Source organism: Somniosus microcephalus, chromosome 8 (assembly GCF_052327205.1).
Source record: "Somniosus microcephalus isolate GS21.2 chromosome 8, FLI_Smic_1.0, whole genome shotgun sequence".
Classification (NCBI taxonomy): Eukaryota; Metazoa; Chordata; class Chondrichthyes; order Squaliformes; family Somniosidae; genus Somniosus; species Somniosus microcephalus.
The window spans coordinates 181,905,694-181,930,111 of record NC_140994.1 but is presented as its reverse complement, the minus strand read 5'-3'; the positions used below and the strand labels follow the sequence as shown (position 1 = coordinate 181,930,111).

Here is a 24,418-nt window from a genome sequence, read left to right as displayed (position 1 = left end):
ATCTACACTAAGGAAAAACATAGCATTTTCAAGTATGAAAACAGTACAGTGCCCCCGGGGGGGGGGGGGGGGGGGGGGGGGGGGGGGGGGGTGTGCAGGGGGATTACTTGCCCAGTACACAAGTTTTTTTTTAAGTTTGAAGGCAGAATACTGCAGATGCTGGAAATCTGAAAGGTAAACAGAAAATGCTGGAAATACTCAGCAGGCCAGGCAGCATCGGCAGAGATGTGTTTAAATGTATTTTTCTCTCCACAGATGTTGCTTGGTCTGTTGAGTATTTCCAGCATTTTCTGTTTATTTTTTTTTAACAAATTAAAAGATGCTTTCAGCCAAGTACAGCACCCAATGGAAGTACTAAAACCCAACCAGTAGCTTTAAGCAAGTGGCTGGTCTGAAAAAGATTTCCTGTTTGTTGCTATCATACTGCTTGTCCTGAAGCACTCTTTTTGCTGCACATCAGTTTGGACTTGGATCCTAACCTACACCTTCCTGGCACATTGTGCTTACCCTCAAATCATACTATAGGAGCTCAGGCATTGCATGGCAACAACTATAAAAGATTTGTTTGATGCGCTACAGCTCCCAAGATTCAATGTCTTACGCCTGCTGAAATCTTTAGTTAGCACCGTGTTGTGCTTTTTTATATATTAATAAAACAGCAAATTGGAAAACTCCGTTTTTAAGGATGTCTACAATTTGCTCATAGCCCACAAGAGCTCAGTTTCTGCTTTTGTGAAGATACTTCTCTGTACAAGAGATATTCTCACTTTATCATAGCCACATTTGCATGCTTGGCAGGTATTAGATAACCACAGCAAACTTGCATCTTCAACATCAGGGATGTCAAATGTTTTGGTGCTGGGGGCCTCCTACACGTCAAAACCCAAGAATGGGCCAAGGCAACACACGATTACCCAAAATTCAAACCCCATACACAAAAAGACAGATCTTCCCATACACATGAAAAAGCCAGTCCCCCCTTGATACATAAAATGCAAGATACCCTATAGACCCTCACCTGTGCAGAAAAAAGTCTTGCCATTCTTCATCCTTCACTAAACTTTGAAAACTAGGTACCTTGAGCCTCAGTTCTTCAAATTCCCCATGTCTGGATAACTGGTAGAGGCTGCTCCCTGATTAGACTAAGTCCACCAAACATTGAGTAGAACTTTCAGTGCTGGAAAGTTTTACGGTCTGAAGCTGAAAATCAACTTTGCACACAAGGTAAAAGGTGAATAGAACCTGTAGGGGCTTGCAAGATTTGGGCTGCAGACTATGCATTGTCAAAATCACTCAATCGTTACTCTCTACCTGTTTTTGAACCTCTAATTAGAGTTTACCCCAGTTTTGATTGGAGTTGCATTATGCTCATTGCTTTATTTTTGTTGCTTGCCAATGACCAAGTTCATATGATCATTTGCAAGCAACACAAACCTTTCACAGAACCAGTTAGGATATTAAAATGACTTCCTTAACACCAAAGATTAGTATCTACTTAAAAATGTCAAATTTTTATCGTAAGTACTCACATCAAAGCGATTCAGAGCATCCGCCAGCTCACCAGCACTACTTTGCTGACCAAGGTTGACATCCTCTGATGTAGTTGCCTGGGCTGCATTTGAAATACCGGTAACTGCCTGCGTCAATTGCTTATAGATCAAATCCCGATTGGCTTTGTAAGCAGCCACATCCGGGTGCTGGAGGCAAGCCTGTGAGGCAGTGTAAAGCATAGGGATATTCTTCTGCAGAACTCCTCGTGCTGCAGCCATTTGGTCTCGATGATGAATATCCTTCAATTCCTTTAAAAAAAAGCCATACAAGATTTATTTAAACTTACACCAAGATTTTAAAATGAATATCTATAGATCTCAGTAATGATAAACCTTACTCTACCGCATTTTTATTCTAGAAGCCTCCCTTCAATTTTCCACAGGAGCCATTCAACTTCTTGCAATTTCCTTTAGAGCAGAGTGGAATGGTCTGAGCTGCAGACTACCCAACAACTGGCATTAATACCGTTTCAGTTGATATTTGGCCATGTCTAGTTTGGACATCTCCCACCCAATATCCACAACATAACTACACCAAAATTCTTCAGTTTGACAGATTAAAGGCTTTTTTGCCACCTTTCTCCTATTAAAGTTCTCATTAAACTGAGCACATAAAAAAAACAACTTTGTTTTCAAAAGAGCCAAGAGCTGTTTTTTTTTTTAAAAAAAAGCATTTTGTCCAAGTGAATGAGGCATGGATGGATGGATTATGCTAAACGTCTTGAAAGTCTTACAAAAGCAAAATACTGCAGATGCTGGAAATCTGACAAAAGATCATCAACCTGAAATGTTAACAGTTTCTCTCCACAGATGCTGCTTGACCTGCTGAGTATTCCTGCATTTTCTGTTTGAATAAGTCTTAGATGGGTTACCAAAATACTTGCATTTATATAGCACTTTAACAAAGAAAAACACACCAAGGTGCCAGTTTTAAATTGCCAGTCAAGCCAAGAGACTGCTAAAGATATTTTTTGTAAAATACAAACATTAAATTACAGCAGTTAATAATTGCAAAGTCTTATCACGCACTCTACTGTTGTATAGTATTACCAAAATACTCAGTGCATATGGTTTGGCAATGCCCTCTCTTCTGGGCTCTGAAAAAAATCTTCCCCAATTCCATATTTGTTGTTATGCAAAGTACGTTTTTACTTTAAAAAAAAGTTTTGATCACAACGTACCTGCTGTCTTTTGGCTGCCATAAGGTTCAGTTTGTCCACCTCAGGTTTCAGTGCCTTAAATTGTATTCCAAGCTCTTGCTCATTGTTGGCATTCCTCACTTTTACAAGGGTTTCTTCAACCTAGAAAACCAGTCAAACTGATTATGCATACATCCGACAAAAAGAACACAAGGCAATACAGTACAAAAATCTCTAGACTAGAAATTCAGATCATTGGAGTGGGCTGATCATGCTCACGAGTCTGTTGCAGTGAATGGTATATTGCAACTCACTCAGCTATTCATGTTCCTGGGTACCCTCCTGTCTATTCTGTCCTCTCCAGCATAGCTCATCCCCTCACTCTACTTGCCTATGTGCAGCAGTGAATTGAACAGTCAATATGCATTACAATCACATTTCCAGCACTGAGGCGAGTCACTGTTACTAGTGGGGCACTATTCAAGTTGCTGCACTTTTGGCTGAATATTTGGGTGAAGGGGGTGGTCTTGTGCTGATGTACATATGGTGTGCAAGTAACTTCAAAGTGCAATGGGAATAGCAGAAATATCAGTTGACAAAAGGCCCTTGTTCACTGGGAGCCAAGGATAATGCAGAAATATGCTGCAAATTTCCTCCTCCTAGTGTCTCAGACAACTCATTCTTTCCCCGACCCCCACAACACTGAAACTTAAGGTCACCAACAAGATTTATTTGCTTTTGTTATCCCTTCTTTCCCCAAGCTTATTACAGGGTGAGATGAGTTGAACAGTGGACCAAGTTCTTGCAAATATAGCCAAACCATCTTTACATCAATGTGGTAGCATCCCTAGTATTTAGCAGTTGTTAAAAGTTGACCCAAAATGCTGGACAGCTGAAACTGAAAATTCACATTATGTCTCTTCCTTCTCCTCTTCCCCCACCCTTTACCTTTCTATGGGTCAGTGTGTAATGGATTCTAAATGCTGGATAAAGCAACTAATAAAATCTGGTTGAAATAACATTGTACCTTCTTAAAGTTGAAATTGGTCACAAGTACTGTACAACACTAGATTATGAAAGGGTTTTGTAACTTCCATAAATTATACAAGCACAAATCCCTTGCATCTTATATCAATAACTTCCCAATAAAAAACAAATAAATAACTATACATTACAATAAACTCACTTGTGAAACTTAATACTGAAGGTCAAATTCCTTTTACCATAATCATATTCAACATTTACTTTACATGGAATTATCAACCGAAGAATGGTGCAATTTATCATTACTGTTTTACGTCAAACAGTAATTCTTCTAAGGCTAAATGACCTCATTTCAATGCAAAAAAAAAGCCCAAAACGATTTAGAGCAATGCCAAATATAGAATAGATGGCTGTCTGTGAACTATAAGGCAATAAGTCCACTGAATAGGTCAGGCTATCTATTTGCTCAAGCTTTGTTCTATTTATGTACTTCAGCAGGGATTAAAATTACTGCCTCAAATTCTGGGCTGGATTTGAATCTAGCTCCCAGAGGTAAAAGGCCAGTATCTAACCCACAGCAACACCCAGTCCCTGAAGTGTATTATAAAAAAAAAAGAGATCTTCATGGGCTAAGCCAGCTGAAAGGCCAGAACTCCTATTAAGACTCCACCATTGTAAAACAGTAACTATTTCCAATCAGAGTCAGAGTCAGTCAGTATGGTTCAATTCTTAAATCAAGCTTGCTATATCCCTGAAATTTCCAGAACTGTATCGCCCTACCATTTCCAGGAGTCACATCAGAACAGTGAACATTAGTGCTTTATGCAAATAATTATTTATGCAAAAATTTTTTTTTAAGCAACTACATATAAGAAATAGGAGCAGAAGTAGACCATTTAGCCCCTTGAACCTGCTCCGGACCAATGAGATCAAGGCTGATCTTCGACCTCAACTCCACTATCCCCATATCCCTTGATTCCCTTAATATTCAAAAATCTATCGATCTCGGACTTGAATACATTCAACGACTGAGCCGCCACAGCCCTTTGGAGTACAGATTTCCAAAGATTCACCACCCTCTAAGTGAAGACATTTCTCATTGGTCCTAAATGGCCGACCCCTTATTCTGAGACTGTGAGCCCTGGTTCTAGACTCCCCAGCCAGGGGAAACATCCTCCCTGCATCTACCCTGTCAAGCCCTGTAAGAATTTTGCATGTTTCAATGAGATCACCTCTCATTCTTCCGAACTCGAGAGAATATAGGCCTAGTCTACTCAATCTCTCCTCACAGGACAATTCCCCCCCCATTCCAGGAACCAGTCTGGTGAACCTTCGTTGCACTACCTCTATGGCAAGTATATCCTTCCTTGGAGACCAAAACTGTACACAATACTCCAGGTTGCTTGCTGTACATGCCTGTTAACTTTCAGTGATTCGTGTACAAGGACACCCAAGTCCCTCTAAACACCAACATTTCCCAATCACTCACCATTTAAAAAACTCTGCTTTTCTATTTTTCCTACCAAAGTGGATAACTTCACATTTCTCCACATTATATTCCATTTGCCATGTTCTTGCCCACTCACTTAGCCTGTCTCTATCCCCTTGAAGCCTCTTTGCATCCTCTTCACAACTTATATTCACACCTAGCTTTGTATCATCAGCAAACTTGGATATATTACATTTGGTCCCCTCATCCAAATCATTGATATAGATTGTGAATAGCTGAGGCCCAAGCACTGATCCTTGCAGAACCCCACTAGTTACAGCCTGCCAACTTGAAAATACCCCATTTATTCCTACTCTGTTTTCTGCCCATTAACCAATCCTCAATCCATGCTACTATATTACCCCCAATCCCATGAGCCCCAATTTTGTTTAATAATCTCCTGTGGCACCTTATCAAATGCCTTCTGAAAATCCAAATATACCACATCCACTGGTTCCCCCTTATCCATCCTACTAATTACTACCTCAAAAAACTAACATTTGTCAAATATGATTTCCCTTTCATAAATCAGCGTCAACTCTGCCCAATCCGATTATTATTTTCTAAGAGCCCTATCATCATATTTTAATGCAGGATCAAACAATTCAGACTAAATGGGAAAAAGTTCAGTACAGAACTTACTACTTTCAGTTGTATAAGTAGTTTGTAAACATCTGCCATGTCAGCCAGGATAAGAAGGCGAGTAACAGCAGACAGCAATGCTCGTGCAGCTCGAACCATATTGCCACGTTTCATAGCAGAACAAGGATCTTCCGCGAACTCCGATGAAGCGCTCCTCATCATTTCACCTATATTAAGAGAGAATATTGCAAGTTTACAAACTGGAATATATTAGTTCAATAGAAGGTTAAAATTACACATTCACATTTTATAATAGAAAAACAAAACCAGAGTAAATTGAAATACAGTATAGAGCAAAGCTGGAATTGATGACCATCAGTTACACCATCAAACAAGATTATCCAGTCAGTCATTCATTCATTTGCTGTTTGTGGGGACTTGCTGTGTACAAATTAGCTGCTGCATTCACCCACAGAGTGACTGCACTTCAAATGTAATCCATCGGTCGTAAACCATTTCAGGACATCCCAAAGACATATGGTGCTATACAAATTCTTAGGCAAATAGGCATATATCATATCATGTATTTTAATACATTAAATTTGGTTTATTTGCACGAGAATTTTGAGATGCAAGATATACAGACTGTGAAGGCTGAGGGAGTTTGTGTATCTTTGTGGGTTCTGAAGGGGAGTCTTTAGTGCAAGTTGTTGATTGCACCCAAAAATCTAGGGAAGCCAATAATCCTGCAGAAACTTAATGCCCTCTGCCTTTGCTCCACAGCGGTCATTCCAAATCCAATTAACTCCCTAGCCCTACGGAACAGGACATCAGTTACTTGCCGTTTGCAGGCCTTCAATGCCCCTTGACTAGGTCCTCTGTGGATGCTGGAAAGATCTAGACCAATGTTCCCTATAAGCTGCACAGCTCTCTGCCAGTCCCACAGAGCCCAGGACCAGCTTTTGCAATGTTAAAGAAACGGAATGGCCCGCGCAGTCCCTTAAAGGGGCCACGCACCCAAAAAAAAATTATGGGGAACATTGATCCAGACCTGTAAAAGTCACCTTCATTTCTACAGTTAAGGCTTAGCTATATAGTTGAAGAGTCTCATCCAAAATTTGGCAGTGTCAGCACCAGGGTAAAGCCAAAGGGCAGGGATGGAAGGACTGACAGATCTTAAAGGAATTACTAACTAGGAATGCTGCAAAAGGCCAGCCAGTTAGTGGGCTGAGGCAGTAGCAGCTTGAGTCAGGCAAGAAACCCAATGTCTCAGCACCACCTGAGGATTGGACACAAATCAGCAGCTGGGAGGCCCAGACCTGGAGCAGGTGACGTTAAAAGAATAAGCCGGAGTTAAGTATAAGAAATAGGATTGATAAATAGCAAGTTTAAAGTGTGGCAGACAGGTATGACAAGAATTATTACACTTACAGGAAATGTGAGCTACGACTACTGTATCTCCCATTATGTTGTTTAGAGTGACTTGGAGGATACTTTTTTTTTTTGCTGTGTAGCATACAAAGTTATTAGGGTCACTAATTCATGATAATTTAGTTAAATTGTATTTTATTATGGAGTATTATAGGAGTGTGGGCAATATTTTTGGGCTCAAATTACAGAGTTATGTCCATACTATAAATCAGTGGCCTTATAATTATGTGTTTAGTTATGTATTGAATTGCATGTCTTTTTTTTTTTATAAAAGAAAGTCCAGGAATCACAGGAAGATATTCAAGGGTGCTGGTACATAAGATAGCGCGGAGGTACCGAGGGGTGGGGGCCGATGTAGTTAGGTGGTGTTGGGAAACTGATCTACAGGTAGGAGCAGTGGGGGTGAGGGAGTATTGGTGAGGGAAGTTCTAGGATCTGAGTAGTAGCATGTTGGGAGCGCAGTGAGGTGCAGGATCATTGGGGGTTGAGGCAGTTGGATGTGGGAATACTGGTAGAAGGATCCCATATCTTCCCAAGTGCTACAGCCACATTCATAGTTATGAGAGCCTTCCTGTCTCTCCCCTCACCCTCCACACCATGCTAGCTACAAGATCTTCAATTTTAGTAATCAGTTTAAAAATAAATGTTTTAAAAGAACATAAAGCTAGTTACCAGGTCAGTCAGGAACTGGCATGGGTGAGCAGAGGAAGGGATGGGAGTGGTACTGGTGGTGGGGGGTGGGGGGGAAAAGAGAAGAGGAGAAAAAGGAATGAACACACTGGACTTTTTTTGTTGTTGGGAATAAAGAGACTTGGAGAAAAGTGTTGGAGATGGTGAAGCAGGATGAAGGGTCCCTTCTTTTATCTTCCCCTCCCTAAAGTTTTACACAGTAGAATATATAGCAACAAGCCAAGTCTCTTAAAATCCAAGAGTACAGTGTTCTTTTGGCAATTGCACATACATTCAGGAAATCAAAAAAGTTACATTCTAAGCCATGACCAGCTTTAAAGTTATACCACGCTTAATATTTAACAGTGTTCAAAGCTGGTTCAGGGTCACAGCCATGAATGTAGCTCTTTGGATTTTCTTCATATGGGGCAAGTGAGGCTGGGCTGGGGGTAATGAGTAGGGAGCTGGGAGCAGGTGTGCAAGGGGAGAGATGACACATCTTGGGACTGCAGAAGAGTATGGGGGGAGGCAACAGGAGACTGGCAGACACCACTCTAGATAACAGCAAGACCTGCCTCGGAGATAGTTACATTTGTCTTGCATGGAGTCCTGCCAGCTCTAAATATAAAACAAAGACACACACCCCTCCAAATAACTCATTGGGCTATAGCAATCATCTGGCTCCCAGCCTGCCCTTCCTCCTACTCAGGCAGACAGTCTCAGTGCAGAGCTGCCAGTACAGCCTCTCCCCAAATCTCCCTCCTACACAGCTAGCATACTGCAGACTTGTCTACTCCAGCATGTCTAAAGGCTACTTTCAACTCTTCGCTCAATGTACCTCCAGCCTTTATCGGTAGGTCCTGCCTTTCCCACTTGTGCTCTTTCCTGGTCTCACACACGACTACCAATTCCTAGGCCCAGGCTCTTGCTCCAAGTGGCTCAACGCTACACAATATCTCCCAGATGCTTTCAGCATTGCAGGAATACAAAGCTCTAAAACATGTGATCTCAGAGAATGCAGTTTTCTCAGCAGGTTGGAGTAAAACATGCATTCTCCCTTTATAATAGAATTTCTACCACAACTCTGTACAATTCATGATATACACCCAACAAAACTGTACTAACTTGGAATGAGGTCATTTTTCAAATGAAAATTTCTGCTATAGAGATTACTGAGTAATCATTCAAGAGTGATCAAGAAGTCCATAAAAGGAAGTGTAGAGCCAAGTTACAAAGAATTAGGGGTTGATTTTCAGTGTGCCGTGAGGCGGGCTTTTAGGCGTGCGGGGGTCTAAAATCCCGAATTCGGGGGTCCCGACACCATCCCACCCAAAACCCACCTCCATGCAAGTTTCAAAGGAGGCGGGTACCCGCCCCGCACTGGGACCCGCCGACCCGAGGCAGGAAGGGATTTGTGCCAATTAACTGCCTGTTAACAGGCAGTTTTTAGCCTAATCCCTATTTTGAAGGGTGTCGTGTGGGATTCCCAATGGCTCCAAACCACGCCAGGTTAGAGGAGTTGGGCCATCGGGTTGAAGGACTTGGAGGGGTCGAGATGTTGGTGTTCAGGTGAGTGATGGGTGCATGAGTGCAAAGGTAAGTGTGTTTGGTGTGTCTAAAGTATGCAAAGAAGTTTAAATTACCTGTACTTACCTTTACAGCCTTCCTTCCTCTAGGTATCGGGAGTCCATCATTCAGCCGGCACAGAAAGCAGAATGGCTGTGATCTGTCAAAAGTGACAGCCTGCAGCTTTCAGTGCCGGCGAGATTTCTAACTACGTCTGCTTAGAAGGACTCAGGTTAGAAGTAAGATTGTCAGTGTTTGACAGCTTCAAACAGCTGTGAAACACTGATATTTCATCTGTCAACACGTCTTGACAGATGAAATTTCAGTCTGTGACGTCACCTGTTGCCGGGTGGCCCTTAATTGGCCTGCTGAGCCCGCTGGGCAGGCTCAACAAGGTCAATCAAGTGAAAAGCGCATGGAGTGGCCACATCTCGATGGAGGCAGGACTACAACCCAAAAGTTGTAGTCCCACCTCCTTCCCGACTTCTGAATGAAAATCCAGCCCATAGAGTCTGCAGCACAGAAACAGTACATTTGGCCCAACTTTTTTTTTTTTTTTTTTTTTAATTCGTTAATGGGATCTGGGCGTCGCTGGCAAGGCCAGCATTTATTGCCCATCCCTAATTGCCCGAGAAGGCGGTAGTGAGCCGCCTTTTTGAACCGCTACAGTCCGTGTGATGAAGGTACAGGAAACTTTGATATCCGGCACGGACGGGACCGAGCTGGTGCCGTAACATCAAAAGTGCCGGACATACCCGAGTTAATGTTTAAACATACGGAACTGAGAAGCTCCGTGTGAATCAACAAACCCTGTTGCTTAGCAACAGCTTCAAAACAGTCGGCTGCAGCTGCAAGCATCTGTAGCTGAAGCTGTTGCTATAGCTACAGACCTTGCAGTGCTTTACTGGGGGGAAAAAAAGCAACGAGAACTAAAAAAAAAAAACGGCTCCTGATTTTTGCCGTTAGATCGAATATTCCGGACATATAGCCTCCGGATAAACCAAAGTTTCCTGTACTCCCACAGTGCTGATGGAGGGAGTTCCAGGATTTTGACCCAGCAATGATGAATGAACAGTGATATACTTCCAAGTCAGAATGGTGTGTGACTTGGAGGTGGTGTTCCCATGCGCCTGCTGCCCTTGTCCTTCTAGGTGGTAGAGGTCGCGGGTTTACGAGGTGCTGCCGAAGAAGCCTTGACTAGTTGCTGCAGTGCATCTTGTAAATGGTACAACACTGCAGCCACGGTACGCTGGTAGTGGAGGAGTGACTGTTTAAGGTGGTGGATGGGGTGTCAATCAAGCAGGCTGCTTTGTCCGGGATGGTGTCGCGCTTCGAGTGCTATTGGAGCTGCACTCATCCAGGCAAGGGGAGAGTATTCCATCACATTCTTTACTTATACCTTGTAGATGGTGGAAAGGCTTGGGAGTCAGTGATGGTGGGGGATTCAGCAATGGTAATGCCATTGAATGTCATGGGGCAGTGGTTAGACTCTCGCTTGTTGGAGATAACATTCGTGCCAGGCAATGACTATCTGCCACTTATCATCCCAAGTCTGAATGCCGTCCAGGTCGTGTTGCATGCGGGCATGGACTGCTTCATTATCTGAGGAGTTGCGAATGGCACTGAACACTGCAGTCATCAGTGACCAACCCCATTTTTGACCTTATGTTGGAGAAAAGGTCATTGATGAAGTAGCTGAAGATGGTTGGGCCTAGGACACTGCCCTAGTCTGTGCCACGGTTTATGTTCCACACAAGCCTCCTCCCACTCCTTTTTAACTAACCAACTATTTTATAAAGGGAGAATGCCTGTTTTTCTCCAAGGGGAGACTTAATTGAGGTGTATAAAATTATGAGGAGCCTAGATAGAGTGGATAGGACGGACCTATTTCCCTTAGCAAGGTCAATAACCAGGGGGCATAGATTTAAAGTAATTGGTAGAAGAATTAGGAGTGTTGGAGAACTTTTTTCACCCAGAGGGTGGTGGGGGCCTGGAACTCACTGCCTGAAGGGGTGGTAGAGGCAGAAACCCTCAACACATTTAAAAAGTACTTGGATAAGCACTTGAAGTGGCGTAACCTACAGGGCTACGGGCCAAGAGCTGGTATGTGGGATTAGGCTGGATGGCTCTTTCGGCTGGCACACTCAATGGGCCGAATGGCCACCTTCTGTGCCATAAATTTCTATGATTCTATAACCTTCTATTCCTTTCTCCCTCACGTGCTTACCTAGCTTCTCCGTAAATGCATCTGTACTATTTGCCTCAACTACACATTTGGTAAAGTTAAGAGTTGTAAAGATAGGACTGTTTCTGCAAAGTAGTTCAGTTTCTATTTGCCCAATTTTAATTGTGGATTTTGTGCCCCATCTCTGGAATAAGTGAGAGGATTTTCTTTTCCACCTCCCCTTCCCCCCTACTGTTCAAAATCATGATTTATTTTCATTATAATCTTTCTTTGAAAAGGAGACATGTTTCTGAATACTCCTGGAACCTACATAAATTGGACCATACAACTTTGAAAGCAATCATGCTCAGAGGTTTTGTTTTCATATACATAAAATATTTTAGACCAGAAAATAGGATTAAGCCGCTTGCTTCAGTCATAAATGAATCAGATTTCACAGAAACAACTTGTAGATTGGTATATTTAAAAAATGCCTATTCAAAAAGAAACCCAGTTATGAGCACAAATACTGCAACTTTGGCATCTATTCATTTAAATGCTTTTAAGTTATAGGGGTGGGTGGAATTTAAAAATAGCAGACAAGAATAGATGTTTGAAATAGAAGCCTACAACCCAAACTAAAAGCAAGCCAAATAACTAGCATGCTAGTTTACAGATTTCAAATTTCATTTTGATTACATGCAATTCCAAGACTAAGCTGTATTTTAAAGATTGCTTTCCATTCATTTTTCTGTGAAAACTGCAAACTGGTGACCTTGCCAATAATATGATAAGCTACCATGATATTTATTAAAATATACCTTTGCAGAGTGCACTGACGGCATACAATTAAAAAATAGGCTTCCTTGGGAAAGTTGGTAATTCAGTGAAGCAGATCCCAATGCAAAGAATGGACATGCCACAATGAAAGTAAAGAAACTTCTCATTATGGTGTCAAATATTTTCTTCAGCTGAGATTTAAAAACCAATTGAAAATAGACTAGTGAAAGGCTACTCGTCAGTAGAATTCCATAGCAAGGAAATGACTCAGCTGCAAATTCCACTGGGCCTTACTTTTCTTTTTATGGAAAACACAAGACATCCCCACCCACTTCCCACTAAAGTACCAGTTAATAATACACAGCAGCACTTATTGCAACATAATCTGCAATATGACTCACTCAGCATAGCAAGATAGTTCTGATGAAATGTTAACTATTTCTCTCTTCACAGATGCTGCCTGGCCTGCTGAGTATTGCCAGCATTTTCTGTTTTTATTCCAGATTTCCAGCATCGCACTATTCTGCTTTTGTAGCACGATACTCCCTTACCCATTTCTGCTGTTGGTTTTGTACAACTATAGTAATATATTTATTAATTAATCATGCAGTACAAAAGATTGCAGCATTATCAGAGGTGCCTTCTTTGTGGATGAGACATAAAATCTAGAACTAGTTTATCTATTCAGGTGAATGTAAACAATTCTTTTGCATGCCTCAAAGAGGAGGGAATTCTCCCTGCATCCTAGCCAGGTCTCCTCCCTTAACCAATGCCATCAAAAGCCAGCTGGCTAAGCGACGTTCTATGGAGTCATCCATGTAATGTGGCAAAGATTTAGTTAAAAAGGTACCGAAAAGATTTCAGACTTTTATTTTTGTTTCAATACAATTTATGTATCATGCAAGTCAAGCATTATACCACTAGTTTCTTATATGGCTCTGCTTCTGGCAAGATCATTGCTGTAAATAAATCTATTCCTTTTAGCCTGAATGCAACAGTCTAATAATGGGTTTACCATTTTTTTAAGATTGGACAGGAAAATATAGGCTGGATCTGGGAGGGTGGAGGGGAAGAGAGAGGAGGAAAGTGTACATGGGGTATTGCCCGGGGGGAGGAGAGAGAAATAGTGTCTTTCCCATGAAATAGTGTTGCCAGGGTGTGTGACTGATATACACTGGATGAAGTAGGCTTCATGATTTTTTTCTCCCCTCATCCTTAAGTGTTTGCAATAAGCAGAATTCAATAGAAACTATGGCATCATTAAGAAATGTATCTCATTTACCCAATGAGAGCCGAGGTTTTAGCCCGTATTTCCTTGTATGAACAGTCTCCGAGACGATGCATAATTTGATTTTGGACACATGTCTACTGTTACTGTAGAAATAAAAGTATAAAGCAGCTGCAATGTGTATTCTTTTTTATAAAGGAAAGGGATTGGTTAATGAGTTTCCAATAGAAAATGCAGCTACGACAAAATAAATTTGGGGCTTTGCACAACAGCTGGTAGATCCCAAGTGGGTTCAATAAGAGGGTGTGTAATACAAGGAACTCATTACACTGTTCTTAGCAGTTGTTCTTTAGCTAAAAGATATTCTGCGCAACAAAACCAATACCTATCAACGTCGAACATGAAACTGAAGATGAGATTCACATTCACTCATTAAAGCTGCATTACAAATTGATCCACAGAAAAAAAAGAGCATCTCATTTCATACATCTGTTCTACAATTATGTATCAAAAACTGGAACCTTTTTGTTCCAATAATGTTTTAAATAAAATGCTAAAGCCTTCAAAATCTCAACTAGAAATCCCCATCCCAAAGTTATAGTCACATTACAAGATCTTTTAGGGCAAATGAAAGTGTAAAAGAACCAAATACTCAACTAATTCTGCAAAATTAGGATTTTTATTATACTAATCTTATAACTTCAGATAGTGTGCAGAATTGCTCATCAGTTCCACAGGGATACATTTTTGCAACGGTTAAAAGTTTTACGTTTACCAAAATTATAGAACTCACTATAAATGAATATATTTTTGTGCTCAAGATGAAGGCCATTAATACTGGAGAATGTTTTCATTTCAGGCACTCATTAAGCACTCCCAGATCACAAAACAGCAGACAGATGCAGTGATGACCCCTCTTCTCCACCCAACAAGTCTCTACTGCACCAGTGTAATACTTTTTCCATTTCCCACATCATTTATCCCATGGACTCTGAACAAGATTGCCAAGTCCTGCAGGTCCTTACCGACTATGAATTGGATTAAGGCTGCCCTAACTCAATTCACAGGCATTCCTTCCATCACTCTGGGATGAATTTAAACCCATGTTCCAAAGATGAAAGACCAGTGTCTAACACTACACCATCTAGCTCCCAGAAAATATTCCTTGAAAAGCTGCATTCGGGTCCCCTGCTTTAATTAGATCACATTTTCATGCTAGAATCTCAATTCTCTCTCAAAGTTAGCTCTACTTAGAAATGGGGAGAGGGGTCCCACCACTGGGCTAGATGCTTTTTTTTTAAATAAAGAGAAGCTATGTTCTGGAGTGGTGTAATGAAAAAACTAACTGGATTGCTTAAGAATCACAGGTATTTATTTTTTGTGAACAGGAGGAGGAGATGAACAAAGAGGGGGTGTTGGAAAAAGTGGTGCAAGCACTGATGAAAGTCCAATTATTTGAACCATCTGAGACAGTTACACAAGATGACAAGCAGAAAAAGACTGCATTTCAACCTGTAAATGGTAGCTTGCTATCAGACAGCTTGGGTGAACAGGTTCCTTGTGGTAGATAGATGTTAGCTCATTGCAATCATCCAGATAAGATTTGTATTGAAAAATTCAAAACTACAATGATATAGCAATTTTATTTTGATATACACAGACTGGTAAATGGAGATTCACTACTGTAAGGGGGGTTAAAAAAGTTAAAATATTTTGTATTCTCCTACAAAGGATATGATAAAGATCGCAGAATCTTACAGCACAGAAGGAGCCCAACAGCTTGCATTTACATAGCATATTTAACATAGTAAAACATCCCAAGGCTCTTCACAGGACCATAAATCAGACAAAAACCAGACACCAAATATAAAGAAACATTAGGACAGGTGACCAAAAGCTTGGTCAAATAGATGCTTTTAAGAGGCAACTGAAAGGATGAGGCAGAGGGGTTTAGGGAAGGAACTCTTGAACTTAGGGCCCAGATGGCTGCAGGCTCAGCCATCAATGGTGGGGTGAAGGAGGCGGGGGATGCACAAGAGGCCATATTTGGAGGAAAGCATAGTTCTCGGGAGGGCTGTAGGGAGAGAGGAGGTTACAGATATGAGGAGCGAGGTGATGCTGAGATTTGAAAACAAGGATGAGAATTTTAAAAATTGAGGCGCTGCTAGACCGGGAGCCAATGTAGGTCAGTGAACACAGGGGTTACAGGTGAATGGGACTTGGTGCAAATTAGGGTATGGGCAGCAGAGTTTTGGCTAACAGTCTGGTTCAGCCTGAGAGTGGCCAGGGAAGGGCATGGAATTGGTGGCTAAGGAATGGAGTTTAGCAGGGACTGAAGACAGCGACGTCACTATTTAACTAGAAGAAATTTCAGCTCATCCAGGACTGAAACCAATTAAAAACACAAAAAAAGCCATCTTTTCTAATCAGCTTTATTGGGTTCTGGAGTACATAAACAGGAACAGGAGTAGGCCATACAGCCCCTTGTGCCTGCTCCACCATTCAATAAGATCATGGCTGAATTTCTACATAGTTTAACATGATTATTTGCTAGCATCGGACATTCTCAGAAAGCTGACAAGGTACACAACATTTGAAAAAAAAAAAATTAAAAAAAAAAATTGGATCAGTGGCTTGTATGGGCAAGCTCTGCTTTGCCTTGCCACGGCCAAAACCAGAAAATGAAATGGTACCGACTCCACTGGAGGCAGCATTTATAGTGCTATTTGGGCAGTCGGTAACAATGCCTCTTTGGGGTTTTCCTTGAGCCAATGACATTCCAAGTCAGCTGTAGAAAGTCCTACAGTTTGGTGTGCATAAACAGACAGCCTTCAACAATGTTCTGCGCGAATGGCTGCTCCTTAAGCTTAAAGTGGTGGGATGAAGGTAAAAGCTAGAAATGGATAAGAAACTAGTTGAAAGATCTCAAGCTATGGCTATTTGATGAGGATCAGACATCAATGTTGGGGGGGGGGGGGGGGGGGTAAGTGAAGGAGGTGGCAACAGGAGAGAAGAGGAGAAGGATGAAAGACAATAAATGTTATAATTGGTTAAGGTGATCTTCAGCTGCCAGTTCAGTCCAGATCTCCATCAGCCAGATGAGACAAAGTTGCCAGATTGTGTTAGACTAGTAGTCAGGGAGACCCCTTTTTTCCCTTGGTTTCAACGCCTACAGTTACAAACATGCACCAGCAGAACATACTTCAATGATTTTCAGCATACCCAACTGACATCGTCCGTTGACGTCATAACACAATTACGTTGGGCATGCACAGTAGCCAATTTGTCACAACTGCTCAGCAACTGAACAATCCCCAGAATGCACTTAGCTGCCAGTTCAACACAAGATCCAGGACATAACTGCAGAATTAATTTGTAGACTAGTACTTTTAGTCTGCTCTCCCAAGAGTGGGCCTGCAATGTAAAAGGGCTTACCAAGTAGAATGCCCAGAGTTGGTGTCAGTACCCCTACTGTTTCTAATTTGCATTAATAACTTGGCTTCAGAAGTCACAAGTAAGGAGAAGTTTAAGTTGAATTTGAGGTGGTGGCCCAGGAACCACAAAGAGGACAAAAGATTTGTGGGGGTGGAAGATGTTGTATCCGTGTGTTAATGGAGACACGGAATGCAGGAGTTGGTTTAACAGGTGTTTACTGAACAAAGTCTGGAGGTGAACTAAAAGATACAAGACACTATACAGGCTTATATACCCGAGTGGTCACTACCGGTATTACAGTACACAGGGGCTCTTAAAAAAGGTACATACACTACAATTCCTCCCCTTTTAGATAATTAGTACATAACATTTTAAGTAATTAATTAACATGTTTACAAGAACAATAATCTACACATTTGCTGCAGTTAATCAATTATAAGTCAGTCTCTCTGGAGGCTTCCTGACTCGGTCCGGATAACACCTCGGTGGGGTAGTGGTTTTCGGTGGTGTAGTAGGTTCTTTTGGCAAGGTCGATTCGGCTTGAATGCCAGTGTCGGGTTCATCTGGTTCCAGTATCACCGGATCGGAGGTAGACACTATGGGTATCTCTGCTTCATCATTAGGCGTATAGAGTTGTGGTGTAGGTTGTCCCTTTTCGGATGACTATGATCTGGTCAGCATGGCGCCTTATTATGCTTTCTCCATGTCCACGGTATACATCAGCGGTCCTAGTCGTGTGCAAATAGTTCCAGGCTGCCATTTCTCGGTACGGTAGTCCCAGGCCAAAACTTGTTGACCTATCTGGAAGGTTCTAGTTGGCCTTTCATTCATGCCTTGAAATTGCCGGTTCTCTACATCCCTTCTGATGTTTGGCTTGATCAAATCCAGCCAGCATCTTAGCCTTCTATTGAAAAACATCATGGCGGGAGTTTGGTTTGCAACCACGTGTTGCATTCCTGTACGCAAACAAGAAGTTATCTACCTTGTGTTGTAGATTTATGTCTTCATTACCCATGGCCTTTATGGCCTTCTTGAAGGTCTGGACAAACCTTTCAGCCAATCTATTGGTGGCGGGATGGTATGGGGCAGACGTGTAGTGCTTAACCCCATTGTTTTTTTTAAGAACTTCCTGAATTCTTCGGACACAAATTGCAGTCCATTATCAGAACAGATCTGTTCAGGCAGCCCATTCCTGGCAAATATGGTCCTTAATACTGTGATGGTTTTTTCCGTGGTGGTGGAGGACATCTTTATTACCTCCGGCCACTTGGAGCGTGCATCAACCGCGATTAAGAACATTGAGTCCATAAATGGAACAGCAAAGTCGATATGTACCCTTTGCCATAGAGATGATGGCCACTCCCATGGATGTAGAGGGGCTTGTGGTGGGGCGTTTTGGACCTTCTGGCATCCTAGACAGCTCTTGGTCATTTCTTCGATGTCTCCATCGATATCTGGCCACCACACAAATGTAGTGTATGTGCCTTTAAGAGCCCCATGTGTACTGTAATGCCAGTAATGGCCACTCGGGCTATACAAGCCTGTATATTGTGTTGCATCAGTTAGTTCCCCTCCAGACTTTGTTTAGTAAACACCTGTGAAACCAAATCCTGTCTTCAGTGTCTCTATCAACACACAGACACAACAGTGGCGACGAATTGGAAACGGACTTACCTGCAATTCGGCAGCACCTCAAGGACATCGATTCCTCTGGCGTCCAAAGCTGAAAAGAAATCAAGAAAAAGAAAAAGCTGTGGTTTCACCAGCTAGCCAAGCTGGTGGCAGGTACTGCAATAATCCTTCCTGGGCATCGGGCTGGGGCTCCAGCGGCTGGCTCTGCAGCTAGGCCAAGCTGCGAAAGCGGAGGCAAGCAATAACAGACGGGGAGGGAGCACTCGGGAGACGGCCGGCGCTGCAAGCAGGTCGGCGTTCAGACCTAGAGAGAGTCCGGCGGGAACGAGTCTCCAACTATAAATAAAGAAATAGAACGGAAACCGCAGAAAACAGCGTTGTCATCGGCGGGGAAGCGCAGGAAGCGCCATATCTTTTCTGCAGAAAAGAAAGAAAAGCGCGGGAAGCGCCATTTTTTTTCCTAGGATGCCTAAATCTGGCAATATTGATGCATTTAATAACAAGATAGAGGATTGGACCACATGTGGAAAGAGTGGAGGTATATTGCACCGCAAATGGAATAGAAGATGGAAAAAAAGCTTCAGTACTTCTAAATCTAATGGGCGCAAAGACATACAAGCTGTTACGAAACTTAATCACTCCAGCCGAACCGATGGACAAGAATTTTAAGGAGATTGTTGATACCCTACACTGCCAATTCGGGGCAGGACTGGCAGATTCTCTACGAGACAAATTCGTCTGCGGTCTCCTAAGTGAAGGAACACAAAAAAGGCTACTTTGACACTGGACAAGGCTTTCAGTGCAAGAGGAGCTGCAGAGATACAGCAAAAGCCACAGGACTTCGGCACCCATGAAATGACACGGGGATTCGAGAGATGTTATCGCTGCGGCAGATCCACCCATGACCAGAGGGACTGCTGGTTCAAGGACAAAGCATGCAGGCAATGCGGAAAGATGGGACACATTGCACGTGTATGCCGATCTGGAAACAAAAAATCCACTGACAGAAAAAAAAATCAATAAGGAAAAGTACAGAAAGGTACAAATGATGACGGACAGCAGCTCCGAAGACCAGAAGAGCGATAGCGACTCCGGAAACAAGAGACTAAGCTCTCTCAAATTACATAATGTAATTGCCAAAGAAGATTACCAGACCATTTGGGTTACCCTCACAATAGCAGGGTCCCCAGTTAAAATGGAGCTAGATACAGGATCAGCTCTGACCGTCATAAAATCGACAGGATTACGAGCGGCTATTCCCGCATATACTTTTAAAAGACACATCCATTATCTTGAAAACATATACGGGGCAGAAAGTATACCCCAAAGGAAAAATAAGGGTGCCTGTTGTATACAACGGCAAGGAAATACAGAAGTTGTATTTATACGTTCTGCAAGATGGTGGTCCACCGCTGTTGGGACGTGAATGGATCAGGAAGATACGTTTAGACTGGCACTCCATTCAGGCACTGACGGTGACCAGTAAGGAAAAAAATGATGACGACGTCAAACCTGAACGATTAAAAGACATCTTGGCCAACGCCAAGGAAGTGTTTCAAGAGAAACTAGGAACCTTGAAAGGCATCACCGCCTCAATAAAAAGTGGAAGATGCAGCAATTCCCAAGTTTTTTAAGGCAAGGCCGGTGCCATACGCAATTCGTCCAGCAGTCGAGGCAGAGCTGGGGAATTTGGAAAAGGCAGGCGTATTATCCAAAATAGATTGGAGCAAGTGGGCAACACCCATCGTCCCGGTCATGAAGAAAACGTTGAATAATGATAAATCTGGAGAGAGAAAAATTCGCATCTGTGGAGACTTCAAGGTGACTGTAAACCCAGTCCTTCACACGGTACAGTATCCTCTTCCGAGGATAGAAGATATTTTCGCCTCACTATCCGGAGGGAAACGTTTCACCAAAATTGACTTGGCACAGGCATATCTACAGATGGAGGTTGAAGAGGCCTCTAAAAAGTATCTCACGATAAATACACACAAAGGCCTGTACTAGTACTGGTTTTCGGAGTAGCATCCGCTCCATCTATCTGGCAAAAAGCTATGGAGCAAGTCCTCCAAGGGATTCCGGGGACTCAATGCTACCTAGACGCCATCCTTGTAACAGGAGAAAACGACAATGAGCACCTTGCCAATTTGGAGCGGGTGCTCACTAGGCTAAGAGAACGGGGCCTACGAGCAAATCGCCCAAGTGCGAATTTTTCCAGAAACAAATATCATATTGTGGCCACATAATTAATAAGGAAGGGTTGCATAAGTCACCTGAAAAAATTGAAGCGGTCATAAAAGCCCCAGCACCTGAAAATGTTTCATAATTAAGGTCGTTCCTGGGATTAATAAATTACTATCATAAATTTTTACCGAACTTATCAACTCTTCTACACCCTCTTAATGAACTGCTACAAACAGGAGTAATTTGGAAATGGAGCGAAGACTGTAAACGTGCCTTCCATAAATGCAAAGACTTAATCACGTCCAAAGAAGTTTTGGCTCATTACAACCCATCACTGCCAATCAGACTGGCATGCGATGCATCCCCTTACGGCGTAGGAGCAGTATTATCGCATAAATTCCCTGATGGCTCAGAACAGCCGATAGCTGAGCGTAACTATGCCCAAATCGACAGGGAAGCACTCAGCCTGGTATGGGGAGTGAAGAAATTCAACCATTACCTACACGGACAAAAATTTACCTTGTTGACTGACCATCAACCCCTCATCTCCATATTCAACCCTAAAAAGGGTGTTCCCATTATGACAGCGCAAAGGCTACAGAGGTGGTCCCTTTTTCTAGGGGCACACCAATATGACATCGAATACAAAGGATCAAAACAGCATGGGAATGCTGACGGGTTATCGCGCCTACCGTTGCCACCGGTAGAAGAAGCACCTACAGTAGACCCAGTGGAGGTTTTCCACTCAACCATAGTCGAATGTCTACCAGTAACAAATTCTGCCATTGAAAGGGAAACTAGAAACCACCCGACTCTCTCACGAGTCTACGATTTAACAGTGAAGGGATGGCCAGCACATGGCGAACCACTGTTGCCAGCATTCTCGCAAAGAGGAGAACAGCTGTCAGTGTGCCGAGGAACCTTGATGTGTGGATCCAGAGTGGTGATTCCACCCAAACTCCAGGATAAAGTTCTAAAGGAGCTTCACCAGGGGCATCTGGGTGGAGTAAAAATGAAGAACCTAGCCAGGGCTTTTGTATGGTGGCCAGGTATCGATGGAGACATCGAAGAAATGACCAAGAGCTGCCTAGGATGCCAGAAGGTCCAAAACGCTCCACCACAAGCCCCTCTACATCCATGGGAGTGGTCCTCATCTCCATGGCAAAGGGTACATATCGACTTTGCTGGTCCATTTATGGACTCAATGTTCTTAATCGTGGTTGATGCACACTCCAAGTGGCCGGAGGTAATAAAGATGACCTCCACCACCACGGAAAAAACCACAGTATTAAAGACCCTATCTGCCAGGAATGGGCTGCCTGAACAGATCTGTTCTGATAATGGACCGCAATTTGTGTCCGAAGAATTCAGGAAGTTCTTAAAAAAATTGGGGTTAAGCACTACACGTCCGCCCCATACCATCCCGCCACCAATGGATTGGCTGAAAGGTTTGTCCAGACCTTCAAGGCGGCCATGAATAATGAAGACAAAACTTCAGCACAAGGTGGATAACTTCTTGTTCGCATACAGGAATACAACACACATGGTTACAAACCAAACTCCCGCCATGATGTTCTTCAATAGAAACCTAAGATGCCGGCTGGATTTGATCAAGCCAAACATCAGAAGGGACGTGGAGAACCGACAATTTCAAGGCACGAATGAAAGGCCAACTAGAACCTTCCAGATAGGTCAACAAGTTTTGGCCCGGGACTACCGTACCGAGAAATGGCAGCCTGGAACTATCTGCACACGACTAGGACCGCTGATGTATACCGTAGACATCGGAGAAAGCATAATAAGGCGCCATGCTGACCAAATCATAGAGTCATCCGAAAAGGGACAACCTACACCACAACTCCATACGCCTAATGATGAAGTAGAGATACCCATATCTACCTCCGATCCGGTGATACTGGAACCCGATACTGGCATTCAAGCTGAATCAGCCTTGCCAAAAGAACCTACTACCCCACCAGAAACTACTACACCACCGAGGCGTTATCCGGACCGAGTCAGGAAGCCTCCAGAGAGACTGACATAATTAATTAACGGCAGCAATGTGTAGATTATTTTTCTTGTAACATGTAATTAATGATTACTTAAAATATTATGTACTGGTTGGCTAAAAGGGGAGGAATTGTAGTGTATGTGCCTTTAAGAGCCTCATGTGTACTGTAATGCCGGTAATGGCCACTCGGGCTATATAAGCCTGTATATTGTGTTGGATCAGTTCGTTCCCCTCCAGACTTTGTTTAGTAAACACCTGTGAAACCAACTCCTGTCTTCAGTGTCTCTATCAACACACGGACACAACAACAAACGCTCTGGCTAGGTTCTTCATTTTCACTCCACCCAGATGCCCCTCGTGAAGCTCCTTTAGCACTTTATCCTGGAGTTTGGGTGGAATCACCACTCTGGATCCGCACATCAAGGTTCCTCGGCACACTGACAGCTGTTCTTTGCGAGAATGCTGGCAGTGGTTCGCCATGTGCTGGCCATCCCTTCACCGTTAAATCGTAGACTCGAGAGAGAGAGAGAGAGAGAGAGAGTCGGGTCATTTCTCGTTTCCTTTTCAAATGGTAGAATTTGTTACTGGTAGACATTCCACTATGGTTGAGTGGAACATCTCCACTGGGTCCACTGTAGGTGCCTCTTCTACCGTTGGCAACGGTAGGCGCGATAAACCGTCAGCATTCCCATGCAGTTTTGATCCTTTGTATTCTATGTCATATTGGTGTGCCCCTAGGAAAAGGGACCACCTCTGTAGCCTTTGTGCTGTCATAATGGGAACGCCCTTTTTACAGTTGAATATGGAGACGAGGGGTTGATGGTCAGTCAACAAGGTAAATTTTTGTCCGTGTAGGTAATGGTTGAATTTCTTCACTCCCCACTCCAGGCTGAGTGCTTCCCTGTCGATCTGGGCATAGTTACGCTCAGCTGAGTTCAATGAGCGTGACGCAAAAGCTATCGGCCGCTCCGAGCCATCAGGGAATCTATGCGATAATACCACTCCTACGCCGTAAGGGGATGCATCGCACGCCAGTCTGATTGGCAGTGATGGGTTGTAATGAGCTAAAACTTCCTTGGACGTGATCAAGCCTTTGCATTTATGGAAGGCACGTTTACAGTCTTTGCTCCATTTCCAAATTACTCCAGTTTGTAGCAGTGCGCTAAGAGGGTGCAGAACAGTGGACAAGTTCGGTAAAAATTTATGATAGTAATTTATCAATCCCAGGAACAACCTTAATTGAGAGACATTTTCAGGTGCTGGGGCTTTTATGACCGCTTCAATTTTTTTCAGGTGACTTATGCAACCCTTCTTCGTTAATTATATGGCCACAATATATTTGTTTCTGGAAAAATTCGCACTTGGGGCGATTTGCTCGTAGGCCCCGTTCTCTCAGCCTAGTGAGCACCTGCTCCAAATTAGCAAGGTGCTCGTTGTCGTTTTCTCCTGTTACAAGGATGTCGTCTAGGTAGCATTGAGTCCCCGGAATCCCTTGCAGGACTTGCTCCATAGCTCTTTGCCAGATAGCTGGAGCTGATGCTACTCCGAAAACCAGTCGATTGTACTGGTACAGG

General features: G+C 43.0%; 1 protein-coding gene across 4 annotated transcripts in view; it reads right to left on the bottom strand.

Moving 5' to 3' along the window:
* Positions 1 to 24,418, bottom strand: part of ctnna1 (catenin (cadherin-associated protein), alpha 1) — a 196,076-nt gene that overhangs the window by 139,633 nt on the left and 32,025 nt on the right. For all 4 annotated transcript variants that reach the window (XM_085995420.1, XM_085995419.1, XM_085995422.1 and 1 more), the window contains 3 exons: positions 5,805 to 5,971; positions 2,732 to 2,851; positions 1,530 to 1,799 (listed from right to left, as the gene is read on the bottom strand). In XM_085995420.1, coding sequence (XP_085851546.1) covers positions 1,530 to 1,799; positions 2,732 to 2,851; positions 5,805 to 5,971 — 557 coding nt within the window. The remainder of the gene's footprint in view (positions 1 to 1,529; positions 1,800 to 2,731; positions 2,852 to 5,804; positions 5,972 to 24,418) is intronic.